The sequence below is a fragment of the Nannospalax galili genome, unplaced genomic scaffold, assembly GCF_000622305.1.
Source record: "Nannospalax galili isolate Female #2095 unplaced genomic scaffold, S.galili_v1.0 scaffold267, whole genome shotgun sequence".
In the NCBI taxonomy this organism is placed as follows: domain Eukaryota; kingdom Metazoa; phylum Chordata; class Mammalia; order Rodentia; family Spalacidae; genus Nannospalax; species Nannospalax galili.
The window spans coordinates 2,039,810-2,062,694 of NW_008357518.1; the positions used below are offsets into that span (position 1 = coordinate 2,039,810).

At 40.9% G+C, this 22,885-nt stretch overlaps 1 protein-coding gene across 1 annotated transcript in view; it reads right to left on the bottom strand.

The window, feature by feature from the left end:
* The window catches only part of Myo16 (myosin XVI), a 497,779-nt gene that overhangs the window by 339,913 nt on the left and 134,981 nt on the right, over positions 1-22,885 (bottom strand). Inside the window, exons 5-7 of the mRNA XM_029557215.1 lie at positions 16,454-16,578; positions 5,521-5,646; positions 2,033-2,108 (exon numbers count right to left, since the gene is read on the bottom strand). Coding sequence (XP_029413075.1) covers positions 2,033-2,108; positions 5,521-5,646; positions 16,454-16,578 — 327 coding nt within the window. The remainder of the gene's footprint in view (positions 1-2,032; positions 2,109-5,520; positions 5,647-16,453; positions 16,579-22,885) is intronic.

Below are 22,885 nucleotides of genomic sequence, written 5' to 3' on the forward strand. Positions count from 1 at the left end.
AGCAATAGGGTATGGAAAGGGAGAAGAGATCTGGGCTTCATCACTCAGGGAGACTGTGTTTCTATCCCACTTAAAAGCTATTCCTCAAACTCTTGTTTCCCCAGACAGTTTTCTGTGTCCATTCCAAGTTCAAGATACAGAAAAATGAAAAGACTTGATAACTCACTCAGCCACCACAGGAATACTAGGTCCTCGGCTCTATAGCTCTAGATGACTTGTTACCTGGCTCATTTTCTTCCAGACTGTTCAAGTGCATTTAGTTGGCACCCTTCATACATTATAGATTTGTTCCTTGCATTTCAAGGGAGCATCTTTATTTAAGGCAGATCTTTATTGAATGAAAACACATTTATTGAGGTTGTCTGATGAGCCCTGTGCCATGTTGCATCGTCAAGTGCTATGAACAAGAAAGATGGACTCTGCAGGGTCAACATGGAGAAGGCTTTCTAAGTCCTTGTGTCCTGTGCTGAGGTTTCTAGGGCTATGACTCAGTCAGAAGAATGCTAACTCGCTGGGGGCCTAAGAGGCAGAGCTGTCATTGGGAATTGGTTGTGGATACATGACACTAGACCTAAAATGAAAAAATACTACTGGGCATTCATGAGACCAAGAGTCAGTCCAATCTCCCTTTTCTAGGAAATAAGCCAGGTGTGGGCATTTGACAGTGAAATCTTATAGAACCAGTGGAGCAGACACAGAGAGAATCAATCTATTCATTTAAGAATTATTCTTTTTTAAACATTTCTGTTTGTTTGATGTGTTTGGAGACAGGGTCTCACTATGTAGCCTTAAGTGACCTGGTGCTATGTACCCCAAGAGGGTATTGAACTTTTAGCAATCCTCCTGCATTAGCCTCCCAAGTGCTAGGATCACAGACATATACCACTATGCCAGCTGCCATTTTCATACTTGCAATTCAACATACAATTTTAGTTAATGCTGATTATTTATCTTTTTATTTATTATTTTATTTTATGTGTATTGCCTACATTCTTGTAAGTGCATCTGTGTCATGCAATGCCTGAAGAAGTCAGAAGGTGTCTGATCCTTTGAAACTGGAGTTACAGATGGTAGGTAGCCGCCATATGGGTGCTGGGAATTGAACCAGAGTCTTATGCAAGAGCAGTGAGTGCTATTAACCACTGAGCCATCTCTCCAGCCCCCTAGATTATTGTTATTAGCCTTATACTAAAGTTTGAGACTACTAAGCAATTCGTTCTTCCATTTGTCAGATCTTCAATTTATTTTAGCAGACAAGATAAAGTTATAAACATTAAAAAATTATACTTAATGCTAATAAAGCAAGAAAGAGAGACAGGTCCTCATCCCAGTTTAAACTCACTTCTACCAGTGTTTAGATAGGAAATCTCAAGTGTGAGGGCTTTTAAGTTAGTAGGAGTCCAGGGACAAGAAAAATAAATAGATTTAATTAGTTTTTAAGATTGGTTGCCACCTTTAAACTTTTTTATATCTTACATCAGACTTTTCTGTTATTTAGAATTCTCCTTTGAATTTGGTGAAATTAAATTGGAAATTAAACAATATTGGAAACTTCAGTTACTTTAAAAAAATCTACATAACTACTGCAGCACTAAATAGAAGAAATGTTAGTGGCACAAAGGATCACAGACATAAAAATAAGTCATAAAATAAGTCACATTCAGTTAGCATGAAACTGTTAGCTTCTGTCTCATTAAATATAAATATCTATGCAGAAAAATACTATTACTATTTTAAAACTCACTAAGGAAGAAATAAATGTTTGGCAAAAAGGGTCACAAGCAAAATACCAATCAAAAGAGATTTTGGAGTGACACAGCATGCTTCTGTACCTGTGGTAAAAGCTACTGAAACTAGGTGGGGCAGCAACTCTGGTTTCCCCTGCTGGTTGCCTTCCCAGAATGCAGGGCAGATGGTGGTTCCTGCTGGAACAGTGGTGTTTAGAGGCCCACCTGCACTGCACGCTGTGCTACTGTTGGATAAATTGTGTCCATGGGAGAGGAAGAGGTGGCTCCTACATGATGCAACTCACCTGATGGCTTCTCTTCATTGCAGTTCACAATGTTAGGGTTTGCCTGATGCATCAAAAGGAGTTTCACCAGGTTTGTCTGCAGAATAAGATAAGAGCAATCAGAACCATCATGCCAGATTCTGTAGACCCATCAATAAATGTCCAAAGTACTAAGAACTCACCAGTAAATATCCAGGGTACCGATAACACATCAGTAAATACCCAGGGTAACTAGGACTCATCAGTAAATGCTCAGGGTATGAAGGACTCATGAGTAAATATCTGAGGTACTGGGAACCCATCAATAAATACCTGGGGTACTGGGAACCCATCAATAAATACCCAGGGTCCTGAGAACTCATCAGTAAATACCTGGGGTTCTAAGGACCCATCAGTAAATACTCAGGATATTGAGGACCCATAAATAAATACCTTGGGTACCAAGAACCCATCAGCATATACCCAGGGTACTGAAGACCCATTAGAAATATCCAGGTACTGAGAACCCATCAGTAAATGCCTAGGGCATCAAGAACACACCACTAAATACCAAGGATACTGAGAACCCATCAATATGTACCCAGGGTACTGGGTCCCATCAGTAAGTACCTGGGGAAACCAAGAACCCACCAGTAAAGACCCAGGGTACTGAGGACCCATCAGTAAATACCTAGGGTACTGAGGACTCATAAGTAAATGCCCAGGGTACTGAGGACTCATGAATAAATATCCAGAATAGCAAGGACCCATCAGTAAACACCCAGTGTATTGAGGACTCATCAGTAAATAACACACAGTTTCTGCTTTTGAGGGGCAGTTAATAGTCCAGGAGAATAAAGGCTAGCATTCTTGGTAGACATTTCTTATTACCTCCAGGTTATTTTAGAAAATGTCAGATATTCACACTATTCAGCAATCTATACATTCAGAAAAAAATATCCAACGAGGTTTAATTTCTGAGGGTCTCAAGAAGATATTTTATATGTTTCAAGTTTTTATGACTTTTTGAGATATCATATACTATTGTCCATTTTGCTTTAGTTTTGATTTATGTTAGCAGTTAAGCAAAGTAAGACATAATATCCCAAATATGTACAAAGTATCTATGTATCCACATAACATTGTATCACATTCATTAAATAAATGCCAATGTATCCAACTTTTATTTATTTACACTTGTTTGATTTATTGATTATATTTTGTGTATGTGTGTTGCTGGCAAGTATGTAAGTTCACCCATGTGTATAATGTCCCACAGAGGCCAGAAAAGGGTATCAGATCCCCTGGAACTGGAATTACAGACAGTCGTTATCCATCATGTAGGTCCTGGGAACTGAACCTGGTCCTCTTAACCACTGAGCCGTCTCTCCACCGCCTTTATTTATTTATTTATTTATTTATTTATTTATTTATTTATTTATTTATTGATTATTTGTGTGTGTGTGTGTGTGTGTTTGTGTATACCATAGCATGCCTGGGGTGCTCAAAAGACAATATTTAGGAGTCTGTTCTCCCCATACACCATGTGAACTAAGGTTGTCAGGGTAGCACAGCAAGCACTTTTATCCATTGAGCCATCAAGTTGGCTTGGCCAACTTAAAGAAGTTATTGAATTTTTGTGCATTTCACACAATACATCTTGATCATATTTAGAACCCCTCCCCTATCTGCACCTCTCCACAGTGCTCCCCTGCCAGATTTCATGCATTCTGTCATACATGATAGTCAAGTTTGTGTCCCCAAATGTCCCTCAGTGTGGGTTCATCCACTGGAGCCTTGCCAGCCTATTTAATGTCACTGCTTTAAAGAAGACCAACTCTTCCTTACCCAGCAGCAATCAGCTGACAATCGTTCCTTAGCTAAAGTTGGGGCTTCTTACCCATTTGCCTAGTTCTATGTTGGTTTTTTTGTCTGCTTTGAGTTTGCATAGGTCTTGTTCATGCTGCCACTATCGCCTAGCTAACTTTTAAAGGCATATAATTAAATGTATTTTTTGTGCATTTCTCCCCAAAATAACCTGACCCAATTTCCCAGCACTGGTCACTATCAAGAATACATCACTCATCTCTCTTCACGTGTTTAGTAAATACAGACAGAAATCTTCCTAAGTGCATACTGCTTGATCAGCTTGTGACACTTATGGACTGAACTCCTACTGTATGTTCCTGTCCTTGCCTCCATGGCTTCCCAGTACACTCTGAAAATCATCTAAGTTGTCAGGAGCTACTAAGTTTCATTTAGTTTCTTGGTCACATGGACCCATATCGGACAATTATACAACAATTTGTTCATTTTCAGTGGACATGCAAGTGATGTTTTTGGCCATTTATCTTGCAAATAAAATTCTTATGGACGATAATTTGTTTCTAGTTTTTGGTGCTCAGGTGCAGGATGTACAGACTTGGGGCTGCAGAAGTTGGATTCAGGATGAGGCACCATCAAAGTCTTTGGATGGCTCCATTCATTTTTGCTAAAGTGATCATATTTTTTAAAAAATATTTTAGTTACTATTATTTTATGTGTATGAGTGTATTGCCTGCATGTAGGCAAGTGTACTTGTGTTGTGCAATGCTCACGGAGGTCAGAGAGGGTGTCAGATTTCCCTGGACTGGTGTTAGCCACCATGTGGGTGCTGGGAATCAAACCTGGGTCTTCTGCAAGAGTAGCCAGTACTCTTTACTGCTGAGCCATCTCTCCAGCCTCTGACTGATCAGTTTATAATCTAGTTACCAACATAAGTCCCTGCTGCTCCAAAGTCTAGTAACTTCAAAAGCCAGTGAGCTTACTATGCTTATTGAATAAATGAATCATTTTTTTGTAAGAAATGTTGAAAAGGAATACAATGACCTTGTTTAACAACCTTCCAGAGCAATACCTTTTTCTTTAAGGCTAGAAGTTGATTGCTTTTATGTATTTAAAGAACTGCATTACTCATATTTTATGGCCAATATTTTGCAAACTAGTTGGTTTCTAAGACATTTAAATAAGCATAAATATGTGACTTTTTACCCCAAATTGTTTCAAAGTATGCAATTTAGCTTAAATAACCATGTATGAAAAACTTATTTTTTTATATTATGACTAGTAAGACTTCAACAAAATTCACATTTTAGAACTAGAATTTTTAATAATTTCATCCATTTTTATAATGCATTTTGATTATATTTACCCTCATTATTGTCCCTTGCCCCCTCATCCTGAACAACCCCACCTTTTCTGAAGGAAGCACTAGCCATTCTATGAAGAATGCTTATAGTTTTTTTTTTTTAATTATTTCTCCAGTGAGTTCAACTGTCATACACAGGGCTCTGAGGAAGGTTCACTTTCATGTGCTCTTAGAAAAATAAAGATTTTTTTTCTGATTTAAATATTTGTATGATAAGATGATACCATTAAGAGTCAAATTATGTAATGATTAGCATACAAATTGGAAATCATCAAAATTAAATATAAAGTTATCTATTAATTGTTAAATGATTTTGCAGAAATAATAGAGAAAATCCTCTCACCTGGCCATACTTGGCTGCCAAATGCAGGGGTGTGCAGCGCTGGTCATCAGTGATGTTGAGGTCTCCACCATGTTCCAGGATAAGCAACGCCACCTCCCTGTAGCCACTTGCACACGCCATGTGCAGCTGCAACATGGATATTTTGTTATTTGACCTTTGTGAAAAAAACAATATTCACACCAATATCATTTGTTCAATATTTTAAACAAGACTACCTAACAGAATGTTGGCTCTGTAACTTGATAGTGTTAAATAAAACATGATTATTTTCATTTAAATAGACTCAAGCTCTACCAAAGTGGCCATGTTTAATAAGTGGGCCTTATTAGCACTTTTGAAAGAAATATGAATTGTCAAGAAATCACAATTTTTCATGAATCTCCTTATGACACTCATAATGGAGACTTTTCTAAGTAATTCCCACTCCCTCCCAAAGCTCCATTCCATGGCGATCTGAGTTCACAAAAATGCAAATTCAAATAACTAACAGTTTGCCTCTTCCTGCCCACAGGCAGAAGGTCTACTGACTAGCCCTCATATTCAGGGACTGTCTCTGGTGCTGGATGGGAAGATTCAAGGCAGTCACAGAAACAGGAAAAGAGCTTAAGGTAATCTTGGGCTACCAGTGTATTGGTGACATTTCTTGGGACTTAGGGTATCTCTTGGTGACTTTTCTAGGGGCCCTTTGGTATTAATGGGTTATTATTCCCTAAATTATACAGATTGCCTGTCCCCTACATATTGAATAAGGAGGGATACCTGTGAAATTGCACTAAAAAAGTTCAAGAGTCGTTTGAACAGGCTAACACCATTTTAGGTTAAGTGGTACAGCTGTGTGCTCCATTCCCCCAGTGTCCCTTCAGGTTGGAAGTCATCAGAATCTCACAGAGATATAGATGGGCAAAACCACCTGAGCAAGCAGTTCCAATAACATTTTGGACACAGACATGGAAAGAGGTAGAAACTCAGTATCCACAGACAGATCAGCAAGTGCTAGCTGTGTGTAAAGCATTATAACAGGTAGAATCCATCACTGGTTCTGCCTTAGTAACAGTGGAAACAGTTTATCTCTAATTAAGGGGTGGACTGAAGGCTGTTTTGCCAAACCTCTTTCTGGGGTGGTCCAGAATCAAGCTCTGCCAAAGTGGCCATGCATATTTGCAGCAATGCCATATAAGCCTAATTTATGGGATCAGTGTCCTTTCAATTCACTGAGCATTCCCCAGAAACTGAACCAAGAGAAAACCCAAATGCAGTACTGGAAGGGACATCACTCAAACCCTATAGATGCCTGGTACATGGACAGTGCATGCAGGGATATCAAGTAGAAATGGTTCACTACTTGATGATTTTTCATGATTCTCCTTTTGACACTAATAGTGTAGACTTTTCCAAGTAATTCCTACTTCCTCCCAGAGCTATTTACAAACAAATGAACACAGACACCATGGGCTGGGGAAAGGAGAGGCAAAGAGTGAGCCAGTCAGCTGAGTTAAGAACAGCAAGGGTGGCAGTGACTCAGGAGACTCAGCCTATGACAATCAGTATAACAGGCTCTGTTTGGAGGCTCAACTTTATGAATAGCCCAGTGAGAAAAGGAGAAAGGGCAGGTTCTGGGTTGGCCACTGTGGTGACAAGATGTGGGCATGGCATTATGTCATGTAGTAGCTGCCCAACATATCCATCTCAGGTTTAGACTAACATGTGCTGCGAACTGCTGTGTTCTTACTGTACTTGAAAGTTCTCTGCTCTTACAAAATTACAATCACTTCATTTCCAAAAGATGGCTTTCAATGTTTTTACTGTCATTCTTCAGTATGTATCAAATTAACATCTTTGAATTGCATTGTCTTAGACAAACAAACACAAGCATCTCAGTATGCAGTTTGTTTTTGTCTTTAATAAACGGTAATGCTAATGTATAAAAATAATTGCTTTAAAATTACTATTTATATAAGCATTTGATTTGTGTACTTATTTTATATGCCTACATAATACCTAGGGGCACATAAAAATGTCTTACATGTAGTGTTCATGACAGGAAAAGTTTAAGAAGCCCCATTCCAGATAGGTGATCTTTGACCTGCTTCTAAAGCTATTCTACTTTATCTGAATGATTACTTGTTACTCTATGATATTTGCAAAAATATTTGATTTTCAAGAGATTTTCATTTTTAATATAAAACTAAATGTATAAAACTGAATCCAGAACAGCTGCTATAAGTGGGTGAGCACCTGACTAATGATATCAAGGTCCCTGGGCAGAAACAGGAGATGCGGTAGTCACTCAGCAAGAACAGCATCCCAACATTTGGAATGCCTCAGCCAAGTCTAGCCAGTCATATCAGGCTTGGCTCTGAAGGAATCTACTAGAAAGAACAGTCCCAGTTCCTTGTCAGAGAAGTCAAAAAACTGCTTGATAGTGAGATTTATGGAAGCTGCTAAATTTAGTCCCAAGTAATATCAAAACAGATACAACAGCAAACCATAATTGAATACGCCCAGATATTTTGCAGAACTGCAAACATTCATCACAAAATATGAGGAGCAAAGAGCCTTTACCTTGATTTCACTAACAATGAACTTCTGAATTGTCAGCAAATCTCCAGGTTCTGTGCAGTATACTTCCTCAGAATCTAGAATCTTCTCTGAAGTAAAATTTGGACTCTAACTACTTGTCCTAACTGGCTGGAAGATACCAGGTTCCCGCATCTGAAACAGTTTATTAACATGATATCGTAGATTACCCCATGTGTGCTTCTCTGGGGGGCTGGAGGGGAAAATAGATACATTTGTGTTCTGGACTGAACTAATAGAGCATGCTCAGGAACATGCATCTCATGGAAAGTTATCAGAATACGGAAATCACCTGTTCTCTACAGTGAATGATGATACATAGGAGTGGTTTCACAAATACACACACACAAACATGCAAGCACATGCACACATGCACAAATATACATATACGCATACATATTCATGCACGCACAAGCATGTAGGCAATACACACATACAGATACACACATGCACACATATAATTACATACACATGCAAATATACACTCACACATATAAGACATACACAAGGCACATATGCAATTAGACAAATGCACACATATGCACATGCACTCATAATATACACACATGTACACATATATAGACATACACATTCAGACATACACACATGCACATACATATATATAACATATAGCATACATACATACACCTACAGAGAACACATACACACATAAACGCATGTGTACACTTGCAATTACACATATACACACGTGCATATACACAGACTCACACACATACACATACCTGTACACACATGCACACATGCAATTACACACATACACACGTATACACATATTCACACATGATATATGTTTCCTTATATATGGGAGTCAGCATCTAAATACGTGATTGCTGCTACTTCTTTTTTGTGTTGTCATGGAGTGTTGGGCTAACACATTCTAAACAATAGATTCATCATGTAATTGGAAAAATGCATTTGGAATGTGCAGCACTGTGACCCTGACTAGGCCCAGTGGAGAAACAGTCTTCTGGCAGTGTATGTCTAAGCAAGCAGCCCTGAGAATGGGGCCACACTTGCTCTTCCTGTTCTCAGACTAGAGTGTGGCTGGCTGCCCAAGCAGCAGCCTTTGTTTGTACAAAGAACTTCCTGATCTGGAGCTCACCTTGTAGAGGTGAAGCCACTTTGACCATGATCTCCTTGGGTCTGCTTATCACGTAGCACAGTGCTACCATCACCCACATTAACAATGAAAATAAAAGGATGAACTGGAGAGATGGCTCAGTAGTTAAGAGCACTGGCTGCTCTTGCAGAAGACCTAGTTTTGGTTCACCAGCACACACAAAGCTGCTCACAATCATCTCTAAATCCAATTCCAGGTGACATGACACCCTCTTCTGGCCTCTGTGGGTATTGCACACATGTGGTACAATTTTTTTATAACTATGAGAAGGGCCTGGCCTGTGTGGTGGCCCATGCCTTTAATCCCATCATTCAGGACGCCAAGGCAGGCAGATCTCTGTGAGATCAAGGCCAGCCTGATCTACATAGCAAGTTCCAGGCCAGCTGGGGCTACAGGAGGAGACTGCCTCAAAAAAAACAAAAAAACAAAACAAAACAAAAACAAAAACAAAAACACACCGAGAGAGAGACAAACAAGAGAGAGACAGAGAGACAGAGACAGAGACACAGAAAGTTTAAGAGCCCTGCCTGAGTGCTTGGCTGAGTATGAGGTCTGTGTGACCTCTTCATCAGGGGACTGTCCTTGGTTGTTTTTCAGAAAAGCACAGTGCACAGTTACCCAGGTGCATCATAGCTGACCTGACCAATCTCTAGCTACCAGGCACTGGTCACTTTTGACTGTAAACACGTTGTTCCTGATTGTTATCTGTGCCTCTCTGATCAGTCTCTCCTGCCCATTCCTAGAATGGGATTCAGATTCTAAAACATTCTGTCCAATTGCTGATGCACGCACTCCTGAGCTGCAGAAAACCGGCTCCATACCCCACTCAACAGTGCAGGACAGGAGGCAGCCCCACTGACCACCCGTGCTGGCTTGCACTATTATTTATTCCTAAGCTCACTACAGTAAAATTGGTTCTCATTCTGTTGCTCACACTGGTTTTTTTTCAGCTACCTGTATTTCTTCCTTTGGAGTCATCTTTAATTAGGATTTAATTTTCTACTGAAAAATGGTCATCTGTTTTATTCATTTCCATGAATTCTACATGTTTTAGAGATATGCGACCTTTGAAAACTCAGTTTCATATAGTATTACTAGTTTATTAGCCATCCTTTAATTTTCCTCATTATTTAAAATGCTAACTTAAGTTCTATAGTTGATATCAAACTTTCTCTGCTCTCTTCTCCTCCCAGCTCGGTTTTGTGAAGTCTGATGCCTGCCACTTCTCTGTGTGTTTAACGTTGAAAACTCCCAGTTTTCAGGTCACTTCCTCATGGAAGGGGCCTTACAAAATATCTCCATACAATTAAACCATTTCTTCTCCGAATTTGGTTCTATTTAATGTTTGTGACCTCTGGTACTAAACTGACAGATCATGCAAGGTATGATCATGAAAATTTGTGCTAGCAGTCAATCAACCCTGAGAAAGAGCCATTCAAAACCTCATGTGTCAGTCCAGGTACTTGGCCTGTAACTCCACATTGGTATTTACACAATGAAAGAAAGACATGATTTTACTTCCTCAGTTGATGGAGATTTGAGTTTTTGTATATGAGACTCTACCAACTGAACTACACCCCTAGTTCACAAAACTGGTTTTCTTTATAATTCGGTGCACTATTTCTATAACATTTAAATCACCACCCTAACTAGAGACCATCAGACGGTTAAAGAGGAGTATGGCAAAAAGATTCATAGCCCTGGATCAAGCTGGAAATTTTCATTGCTTTATGGAACCAGGAATTCTAATCTATACATTGAAATTATGAGTAAAGTAATGATAAAAGTGTATTTCCCCAAAATGTTAAAAATTGATAACAATTGCTAAGTCTATTAAGAAGGAACGGGTAACCTAGCACCCAGGAAATAGAAAAAGGGAGAAAAGGGCTTGGAAGATGACTCAGTTGGTAAAGTGCTTGCCCTGCAAGCATGAGGCCCTGAGTTCAGATCCCCAGAACCCATATACAAATCTGTGTGTATGACCCCGTGTGGGGATAGAGGAGAATCTCTGGAACTCACTGGTCACTAGCCTAGTCAAATCAGTGAGCTCCAGGTTCAGTGGCAAACCCTGTAAGTTGGAGAAAGATCAAGGAAGGCATTCAGTGTTGACTCTGGCCTCCACATATATGTGCATACACATACATGTGCATACACATACATGTGCATACACATACATGTGCATACACATACAGACTCATAAAAAGTGAGAAAAGTAAAAATACTTTGTATTTTCATCTTTGAATATTTCTCCCCAAGACAAGGAAGTCTCAGAATCCAGATATGATGTGCCAAACATCTAATTAAAGAAGTAAAAGAGTCCATGTCTTAGAAACATACAGAAGGTGATTGCAATGATATTTTCAAGAATTTATACACTTAGACCCAAGGATCTGTTTTCATATCCTTTGGAATCCAACATTAAAAGACTCACATTCTGTAAGGTGTTATGTACTTTTCAGAAGATGATTTATAGAAGTTAAAAAGCCTTTAAAAAAACCTATATTTGGTTACTTTGTTGGATTTTCTTTTTTATTAATTCTTTGAGAATTTCATATAACATACTTGGATTGTATCCACCCCCTTCCTCACAGATCCACCCCCTTCCCTAAATCCTCACAGATCCGCCCCCTTCCCTACCCACCTTTCTGTCTTTTCTTTTTCTTTTTAAACCCATTGAGTCCAATCTATGTGGCTCATATACTCTTGGGTGTGTCATCATCCACTAAAGCATGGCTGACCTACCAGGGCTACATTGTTTTTGTTTTGTTTTGTTTTGTTTTGTTTTTCTTCCCATTTTTAATATTTTTATTGAGTTTTTGTGCATTTCACATAATACATCTGAGTCAAATTTAGACCCCACTCCCCACCCCCTATTGCCTCCCCCCACACCAGAATTCAGGTATTCTGCCATATACGTTAAGTCTTATCTGGTCAAACATTTCTATCCATGTATCCCTCGCTGCAAGTTCAGCCACTGGAGTCTAGTCAGCATATCTAGAGTCACTTCCTTAAAGAAGATCTACTCTCCCTCACCCCACAGTAATCTTTTGCCAGTAGTTCCTTGGCTAGGGTTGGGGCCTGCTGCCCATTTCCCCCGGTCTAGGCTGGGTTTTTGTCTGAGTCAGCATGACTCTTGTGCATCCTGTCAGCATTGTTGCAAGTTCATATGAGCAAGTTTCCAGTGGCCTGAAAGTCTGTTTCCTTAAATTCATGTACCAACCCTGGCCCTCACAATCTTTCCACTCCATCTTCTACAAGGGTCCCCGAGTCATGGGTAGGCGAGGTTTAATACAGAAAACTGACTCTCCCTCTCCCAGCAGCTTTCAGTTGCTAACAACTCCTCAGTTTGGGACAGGACTTCCTGGGGCTAACCTTCCTCCTCCCTGCTGGCTTGAGCTTGTGCAGGCCTTGCGCATGTTCTCATAATCACTTGAATGTATACGTACAATTGGTCTGTTGTGTCTGTTTTCTTGAAGTCCTCCATGGCCTCTGGCTCTTAAAAGCTGCTCCCCCTTCCCCATTGATCCCTGAGTCTTGTGAGGGAGCGTGTGACAAAGTTGTCTCATTTAGGGCTGAGCATTCTGTATTCACATGTTTTCTGCACCTTGACCAGTTGTGGGTCTCTGTGTTACCACCTATTGCAGATAAATGCTTCTCTGATGAGGGTTGAGAGATGCATTAATCTATGGTTGTAATAATGAGTCTTTAAGAGTCACTTTAAAACTATGTCCATTTAGCCAAATAACAGTAGTGTGTCCTCTTCTCAGGCTTATAGCCAGGCTAGAGAGAGCTTATTGGCCCTGATAATAGTGCCCAGTAGAGTTTTTATAAAAGGAGTCAAAATCACAAACAATGCACACTACCTGAAACTCATTCCAGTTGTAACAGTATGAGAAATTATGCTTAACTTTGAAGCACAACAGGCATTCCAGTTTAAGATATGAACCCTATCTTCCTGAACCTTATCAATAGACAGAAAAGCAATGTACACTCAGAGAAAAGAAAATGCAAGCAAAGGTAGGCGTTAAGATAAAGTCTAACCCGTTCAGACACAGGAGCCCCATCTAGCACCCTGTACCCTGCTGTGATCTTCCTGGATGGCTCCCTGGCCTTTTGTTTATCATCCTTTTTTCTTGTTCAAAGCTCAAAGAAGGTCAGCATGTAATTTAGTTATTACTGAAAATTATTTACAGCTTTAATGGTCTCTGCTCAAAAAGAACCCAAATCGAAGAATTTCAAGATTGGAGAGATTAAAATGATAGTGGTTTACAGGTGCCTACTGATTCTTTTGGTAGCTATTTGGGTATCAACAGGGTTTGAAGTATATGCTTGTATCTACAGTGGTTGTAAAAAAAAGTTGCAACATTGTCTAGTATATTGAATCTAGCTTTATTGTTCTATTTCAGATTAATTTAGTCAATATAATAAGTGAATTATTAATTGAACATCCCACTCTAATCAGCTTTTGAGCCATCAACTGTCCTGCAGGAGAAAAACAGCCACCTCCAGGTTACTAAACCCAGAAGCCAACTCACATCCTGTCTGTAACTGAGGCTCAGCTATCCCTGCTGGCCACCACCCCTGATGCTGGTCACTTTCCTCCTATGCTCTTTCAACTTCTGGTTCTCCTCCAGCTTCACAGATGGCTCCTCATCTTCTCTTCCATTTCCATTGCTCTGTCCCAAATCTTCTCCTTCCAGATGGAATTGGTGACTTCCTCACTATCAAGGCTGTCAATATCATCTGATGTTGCACAAATTCTTTTTCCAATGTAGGAAACCTCTGAATTCCAGGCTCCAGAATTCAAACTTAAGCCTCCACTAAGATGGCCAAGAGGTCCTCAAAGCTGATTATCCAAGGCTGGTGTTGCTCGAGGCTTAGTTTACTGGCCACCATCTGGAGCTCATATGATGTGCACTCCATCACACAAACACAAACTGAGAACCCGTGGCTCACTATGGAGTTTCTTCTCTATCTCACACCACACATCCCTTGGTGAGGTGCCTTGGATCTCCTCTTACTTCTTCTCTGCTTCATCTGAGCCTCCCTGTGGCTCTGCTAGGTGACTGGAAAAGCTCCTTCCCTGGTGCTCTGCTCCACCTTGACTTTTGTAGTCCCTCCGCCACATCACAGTCACGATGAGTTGCCACTGTAAAACTGAAATGTCCCTTCAAGTAGAAATCTTGGGCATCTTTCTGCTTACCCAGATCAATAGTCACAGTTATCACAGACCCAGAAAACATGATCTTTGGGCCAGGTGTGGTGGCATATGCCTTCATTTTAAAAAATATTTTATTTATTTAAAAATTTTATGTATATGTGTATATTGCCTACATGGATGTAAGTGCACCAGTGTTATACAGGGCCCACAGAGGTTAGGAGAAGGTGTGAGATCCCCTGGAACTGGAATTACAGATGAATGTTAGCCACCATTTGGGAGCTGGAAACTGAACCTGAGTCTTCTCTAAGAGTGCTCTTAGTTATTGAGTGCTCTTAATGATTGAGCCATCTCTCCAGCCCTGACATATGCCTTTAATGCCAGCACTAGGGAGGAGGCAGATGTAGGAGATAAGATCCAGGTCAGCCTTGATCTACATAACAAGCTCCAGGCCAGCTGGGGCAAAGGGGAGATACTATCTCAAACAATTCAAGAAAAATTCCACACTATCTCTCCTGGTTCCTGCTCCCTCTTATTGCCTATGCAACTTCAACCAAATGCGACTCCTGGATGTCTCTCAAGGATGCCACACTCATCCCTGCCAGGGCCTCTGCCTCTCTCACACTTAGCTGGAGCTCCAGTACTTCAGAGGCACAAACTTACTGTTCCCAGTCCACCTTAGTCAGAGCTGTGCACATAGTCAAAAAGTCAGCAGTGCTGTTTTGCCTTTATCATTTCTAATATACTCTAGATTTAATTCCTTTATAGTGTATATGATCCACTTTCCCAGTAAGTGAACCATGAAAAAACAGCCTTTGTGGTTCACTATTTTGTTTGCAGCATGTGGTCTGTAATTGCATAAATATGTTAATTAAACTACTTTTCATTTGAACGTATTGCTTTCCAATATACTCTAAATAGGATTTGTTTCATTCTAACAGCTCCATCTTCTGTAGTGTCTTCTGAGGTTTCAATCCTTAATAATTGTAGAAGATTAGATTCAGAAAAGTATAATTTAAAAATTTTATAAATCCCACAATGTTAAAGGGTTCTATTTTTAAATGATAGACTTTTAAGTTTATCCTTACAAAGGAAATATTTAGGAAGATAATTCCATCTAGCAGTCACAGGCACTAACTCTGCTTTCTGTGGGAACAGGTATGTGTAAAAAGTATCTTACTATGTTACACATGCTGCTCTCAAACATGTGACCTTCTTGCTTCTGCCCCTGAGTTCTTGGGTCATAGGTGTATGTCACCAAGCCCAAATTTCCAAATCTACATTTGATAAATCTCAAATGGTAATGCATCCAATGATAATTCCTGGGGCACACGACTCTTACCTGTGCGGTGGACCTCCTCCTTCACTTCCGGCATCTAGCCTCGTACCATGCTTTCCCATGCTCTGCACCACTGGGTCCCACTGTGCCTGTGCCCATCCCATCTTGCTGTTACACTGACTTCCCTCCATGTTCTCTCTTCTTTGTCCTGAGTATATTTCTTTCTGACATTAATCATTTTGATCCAAGTATGCCAAATTTGGGTGAATTTCATGGGTCAATAAAACAAACTAATTTTGATGGTCAGTATACAGATCATATTAAACTAATTCAAGTTTAGATTACTTTTAGCTTATACACTTGTATAAAAATGCCATGACAGAAGTTTGTTTGAACTTCTAAAGTGAATTAATTCAGAACATCCATTTTTTTTTTCACTTAGAACCAAAATGAAAGCTTTTTTCTAAAAGTTACATCTCCAAAGTCACATCAACAAAATAATAAACAAAATTATTTCAAATCTACCTATTCTGCATGGGTAGAATGGTTTGAAGTGACTGTATCAACACATATGTATCATCTTCTCTGGGCCTGGTATAAATATTTTGCATGTTTTTCTTTGCATATTGATATGCTTTCCAAAATTTCTTCAGTGAAAATGTATACATCATTTTGTGAGAAAAACACATTTTGAACAGTTAATTATATCCAATTCCATTTTAGAATCAGCTTTAAATTCTCTACTTAAATAATTTCTGAGTTATGTGTACAAACTTACCAGTGTGACACCATCATCGTTTTTCTCATTAATGTCTCCTCCCGCAGATAAGAATTGTCTGACATCTGTTAACATACTCATGGGTTTCTGAAGCTTCAACTTGCGCAGTGAGGAGAGGTCCACCCCTGGAGGAGGAAAAACCTTTAGTGCTAGTGTTGCAGCTCAAGTTCGTGACTAGCTAGCCACATGCTCTTTCAACATGCTCCTCTTTCAGATGTCCCCTCTCACCCTTTGAGCTCTCACTCTGTACCCAAAACTTGTTTCTCTTTGAATGAATTCTATTTCTAAGCAGATGATAGTCTATAAATGGAAAATTAATTTATTACTCATTTCCTTAAAACATCCATACATGGCAGGCTCTCCAGAGCTGTCTGTCTTAGTTACTGGACTGCTATATTAAGTATAATTAGATAAAGTACCAACATACACTAATCAAATTATCTTCAGGTATTTAAATTAGATTGAAAGAAGGTACAAAGCTATGATTTTTGTTTGCTAAGATTTTCCCATCAAAATAGTTGCTCCTAAATACAATGTAGTATCCTGGATTAGAAAAGTACATGTGTAGTGGCTATGATCTCAGCACACCACCAGACAGTGCTAGGTTCTGGCTTCCCTCTGGCATGGGGACTGGGCTGAGAACAGAGGGTACTGCCCGAGAGCGCCTGGATCCTGCCTCCATGTGGTGATAAGGGTTATGCAATTTGGGAGTCTTTTAGATAGACCCACTTAAAGGGTACTCCAATTGCCTCATCCTGCATCCCTGTTCAGCATGGAAGAAGCCAGAGCGGTCTGTGTCCTGATTCCTAACCCAAGTTGGGTAACCCCTTCAGAGGATGGTGTGATAAGAATAGGAGGTAGGAATTGGTTATGCAGTTAGGGAAAAAAGACCCCAAAGAAAAGTAGCCAATTTTTTGGCTAAAACTCACAATGTCCTTGAGCCTCTTAGCAACATGCTCTGTTCCAAAGGCTAAAAATGTCAAAAGTATTTTGGAGCTTTCATCTAATCCTTAAAATATTTTAGGGTTACCTCTTCAGAGGGGATAATGTTAGAGTAGCCAAAAGCCCCATTAAAAATAAAAGAAGATAGAGTACATAAAAAAGTAGAGGATCTTATCAGAAAAGAAGTATTCTCAAGATATGTGAACCAATATTTTAAGACCAACTTCACTTTTCCAACAGAATCTTTACAGAATTATAGCTAAGACTACCAGTGCTAGATCTAGCTTGCTATTATCTTTCAGAGTGATTGTATAATGAATTAATATATGTAAATAATTCAGTGTAGAGTTTGTTCCATAATATATGTTAAAATACCTGCTTTTAAAAGAGCATTTTTTAAAAAAGTACTGTATAAAACAAACACAAAAAAACAGTATCATATAAATAAAGTCTTTAGTATACAGCAATATTGTACCAATGTTAACTTATTAGTTTTGATAAATATGTCAAATTGTGCAGATTTTAGCATTAGGGTTGCTCTGGGAATCATGTTTGAGGATTTGCCATATTATATTTGAGACTTTGCTGTACATCTAATATTATTTCAGAATAGAAAATTAAAAGGTTGCTCTAACTGAACAAGTTACAGCTTCATGTAAGAAAGAGCCATAGTGAGTGGCACACAGGCTTCTTTGAGTCAGGGTGGGGGCTCATGCATTAAAGGCTTAGGTATCCTTTGCCTTAGCTCACATCTCTCATCAGCATTTGTTTTACCCTCCCTGAAATTTCACACTAGCATAATGCCTAATGCAGCTTGTATCTTTTCACTTAGGAATTCCCTTTTCTTATCATTGCTTCCTGGACACAGATACTGAGGTAATGTTCCTGACTTAACCACTAGGAGATTTATTTACTTCCTTCTTCAGGTCAGTTTTGAGAGCCATTTTGTGTGGGCTTCAGTATACTCAATCATTTGTGTAATAACAGATCTCACAGGGATTGAGGATACAGTTCCCTCTCCTGATTCCAAGTGAAGGTGAAGATGACAATGACAATAATGATGATGATGGTGATGATGGAGGCAATGATGAAGACAATAGTGGTGATGGTGGTGATGGTGTGTTGGGAAACCCTGCTGTTAGGGTTGTAGTCCGCCACGTCCAGATAGCCCTAAGGGGCTCGGCGCCAAATGGAAGGACTCCCCTTCTCAGCAGGGGGCCTCCTGCTCTTTTCCCGACTTACCTGGAAAGTGCCACCAAGCATGTATGCCTGACCTTATTTGGAACATGACCTTTGGCATAGTTACCTGGAGCAAAAACTACCCCAGGTTTTTTCTATATGATAATCAGGCTTTGCCTGGTAGTCGGATGATAGGAGCCTACTGCCACATGTAAAAAAGCATACTATGAGCACCTATCAGCTGAGGCATTGGCTACTGCCTCCACACTATATTTTCCCTAGTTCTCCCACTGTATAAATGGAGCTCTTTCACTGAATCTAGAGCTGTCTCACTGAGTCTGGAGCTGTTTGCATCGTTTAACATGCCTCCCTGGAAGGGCTTTCTTCCGTCAGTGCTCACTGGCCGTCCTGACCCCGCTCGTCGCTTCTGCTCCCTTTGTCCTCATTGACCGGTGGCCAACGACCGCTAGGAGAGGGAGAGACCCCACAGCGGGCGCCCAACATGGGGCTCCTGGAACGTGCAGAGTTTGTGAGTACCCCTCCCATCAGGAGGGTAACAGCAGCTTTGCCTTTAAGCCGTCCCACCCTTGAGGATCGGCAGTCTCTCTTTTTCCTTCTGCCTCCCATCAGGAGGGTAACAGCAGCTTTGCCTTTAAGCCATCCTACCCTTGAGGATTGCCAGTCTCTCTTCTTTTTCCTCCTTTTATTTTTGGTCTGAGTCTTCACGTGGGACCATTAAAGGCAAAGGAGCAATTGAAGCTTTCTGATCAGGGCTACTCCCTGATGTTAGCCAAAGGCTCTTAGCCCTCTTAATGGACCCGACTGCCTGCACAGGTGTAGACAAGACCCCCCTATCTATACATCTTTCTAATGCAAAAACCCGGTAATGCAATAACCAGTTAATTGCTCTTAGAGTGGTCGCCGGATCTCTTAAATTTGTGGGCAGGCTTGCACTGTGGACTACGTGGAATCACCTGGGGTTTTGATCCCAGGCATGTTCCCTTAGAAATCAGCGTTTCATCCCACTTTCCTTTTCTATCTTAAACAACACCCCTTGAAACAAAAATCCCCAAAGTTCTAAGGGATCTTTATATAAGCCTAAAAGTCAACTTCTAAAGTAAACTTCCCTAATCTGTTTTGTTATCTTGCCCCTGGGGTGCTCAAGCCCAAGCTAAACCAGTTAGGTGAGAATTTAAATTAACTATCCCCTGCAGAGCACTTAAAAATTCAAGGTGGCTTGCACCATACAAACAAACAAAAAATTTTAAAAGCCATTTTTTTTTTCCTGTAACCCTAAAATTTGCACTTAGGCTTGTGCCAATCAATATCAGAAATCTCTTTTTCCTATCACCTCCCATCAGGAGCATAAAAGACAGCTTTGCCTCTAAGCCACCCCACTCTTGGGGACTGGCAGTCTCTTCTCTCTTTTCCTCCTTTTATTTTTGGTCTGAGTCTTTGCGTGGGACCGTTAAAGACGAAGGAGCAACTGAGGCTTTCTGGTCAAGGCTACTCCTTGATGCTAGCTGAACGCTCTTAGTCCTCTTAACAGACCCCGACAGCCTGCACAGGTGTAGACAAAGACCTCCTATCTATACATCTTTCTAATACAATCTGGTAACCCAGTAACCAGTTAAAAGTCACAAGGATGGTTGCCAGTCCCTTAAATCTGCGGCTAGGCTTGTGCTTGTCAAAGCATCTCAATCCCCTGTGTCAGGCTGCCCTGGGAATGTTGAATGCCACTGACAACACTTCTTTTCTATACTGGGTAATTCAGCATCATGCCAAAAAAAACCTCCAAATTTGCTCCCTTAGAGCCCTACTTAGATCAAGAGGACTTAAGATTTCCCAAAAGGAAAGCTCAAAATTTTGGAATGAAGTATTTCAATTTGCACCCTGGATCCTGTCAGCAGAAATTTCTGACCCAGAGGTCTGGACCAACATTGCCTATCTGGCTCTTAAGACACCACTTGCCCCTTTCCTTCTTCCCCATAACAGCAGCCATTCGACAATGCTTAGGAAATCCACCTAAGACTGAGGAAAACTTACTAGCACCAGGGGATAATAAAGGGGAGGGTTCAAACAATGAAAAAGACCCTAAAGATTTCCCAACAGCAGATTCAACAGCCCTAAAAAATAATGAAAAAGACCCTATAGATTTCCCAACAGCAGATTCGACATCCCTAAAAAATAAAGAAAAAAAATCCCAAAGATTGCTCAGTAACAGATTCAATAGCTCCAAAAATAAAAACTGACCAAGTCAGACAAAACCCACCCATTAACAAAAATAACCTTTACCCCCTTATTCCCCTCTATGAATCCTCATGGACTGATTTAACAAACCCGGATGTTAAAACCCAGACTTCAAAAACTTCCAAAGACTCCCCGATAAATCCCCCTCCCCCTTCACTGCTGCCGCACCTGTGGCGCCACACCCCACAGCCATTGAACAGCTCTGTAATCTCAGGGATAATGGGAGTTATTGCCCCCAGAATCCCCAGACACAATGTCTCAGGACCCCAAAACCCCATCAGTAGAAGCTTTTCCCATTAACCTACAAATAACAAGGCAACGTCCACTGGCTTGGTACCCCCTCCCGGCAGTAGACTTAAAAGAACTAAGCCAAGCTGTCCGTGAGGTTAGGATCCATGCTCCATGGACAAAATCTATACTACAAACCTTTAATAGTAACCTCCTAACGCCCCAGGACTGGAGAGATATCTGTAGATCCACCCTCCCCAGTCCATTATTTGTGCAATGGGAGTTTCCTAGATTGGAATTATGACCAGCTTTTCGGCCCGGGCAATTTTTCCACAGGAATCCAGCAGGCTGTGATTCCTGCTGGCTGTTTTGAACAGGTCTGCTTATGTGCACTACAGGCCTGGGACCACCTAACTCCTTGTCCACCAGGCCTGGAGAGACCTCCTTATTAACCTTCTTAAAGCAAAAACTAACTGAAACCCTCTCAGACTTTATACTAAGAGTGCAGGCCAGTTTAGATAGAATAATAACAGACCCTACAGCCAAAGCAATGCTTTTAAACAACCTTGTCTGGGAAGGGATGACCCCTGAGCACAGACAAGCATGCCAGAGAGTAAAAAAAATGAACATTACGACAAATGGATTGTGGCCACCCATGACATCGGGACTGCCACTGTTGGGAAACCCTGCTGTTAGGGTTGTAGTTCTCCATGTCCGGATAGCCCTAAGGGGCTCAGTGCCAAATGGAAGGACTCCCCTTTTCAGCAGGGGGCCTCCTGCTCTCTTCCTGGCTCACCTGGAAAGTGCCACCAAGCACGGATGCCTGACCTTATCTGAAACATGACCTTTGGCATAGTTACCTGGAGTAAAAACTACCCCCAGGCTTTTTCTATATGATAATCAGGCATTGCCTGATAGTCTGGAAGATAGGAGCCCACTGCCACATGTAAATAAAGCACACTATGAGCACCTATCAACTGAGGCTCTGGCTACTGCCTCCACACTATAAATTCTCTAGTTCTCCTACTGAATAAATGGAGCTGTTTTCACTGCTGTGTCTGGAGCTGTATCACTGCTGTTTCACTGCACCTGGGACCAGTCTCCCCGGGAGGGCTTTCTTCTGTCAGCGCTCACTGGCCATCCTGACCCTGTTTGCCGCTTCTGCTCTCCCTGCCCTCGTGGGCTGGTGGCCAATGACCCGTGAAGAGAGGGAGAGACCCCCGCATGCCACATACCAGGCCTCCTCCCTTGTCCAAGCCTTTGTAGTTGCAACCCAACCCAACTCAAAGTGCTTTAAATGTGGAGAAACTGGACACTGGAAAGAAAATTGCCCAAAAAATGGTTTGGCTGCCACTCGACCCCCTAAAACCCTCTGTCCTCGCTGTAAAAGGGGCTTTCACTGGAAAAGAGATTGTAAATCTAAATATGACAGAGATGGCAAACCCTTGCCACCTTTAAACTCCTTCCGGGGCAACCCTCAACCCCACTAACAAGAGGAAAGCCACAAACATTATGGGTAACCAGTATTACAGAAAATACCCATCCAAAATTAACCATAAAAATAGACAATAAACCTTTCAAATACCTCCTTGACACAGGGGTTGATAAAACCATCTTAAGGCGTGCTGAGGTTCTCCCACACTTGGAATTAATACCAGGACCCCAACTGATGGGAGTAGGGGGCCCCTCCCGAGCATTCATCACTAAAAACTTCTATAAATGGGAGGGTGCTGATGGAGAGGTTGGCACACTAAGACCCCTGATTGCAGATATAGCCACAAATCTCATAGGACAAGATATCCTGGAAGACCTCAATGTAGTTCTTGCCAGTGG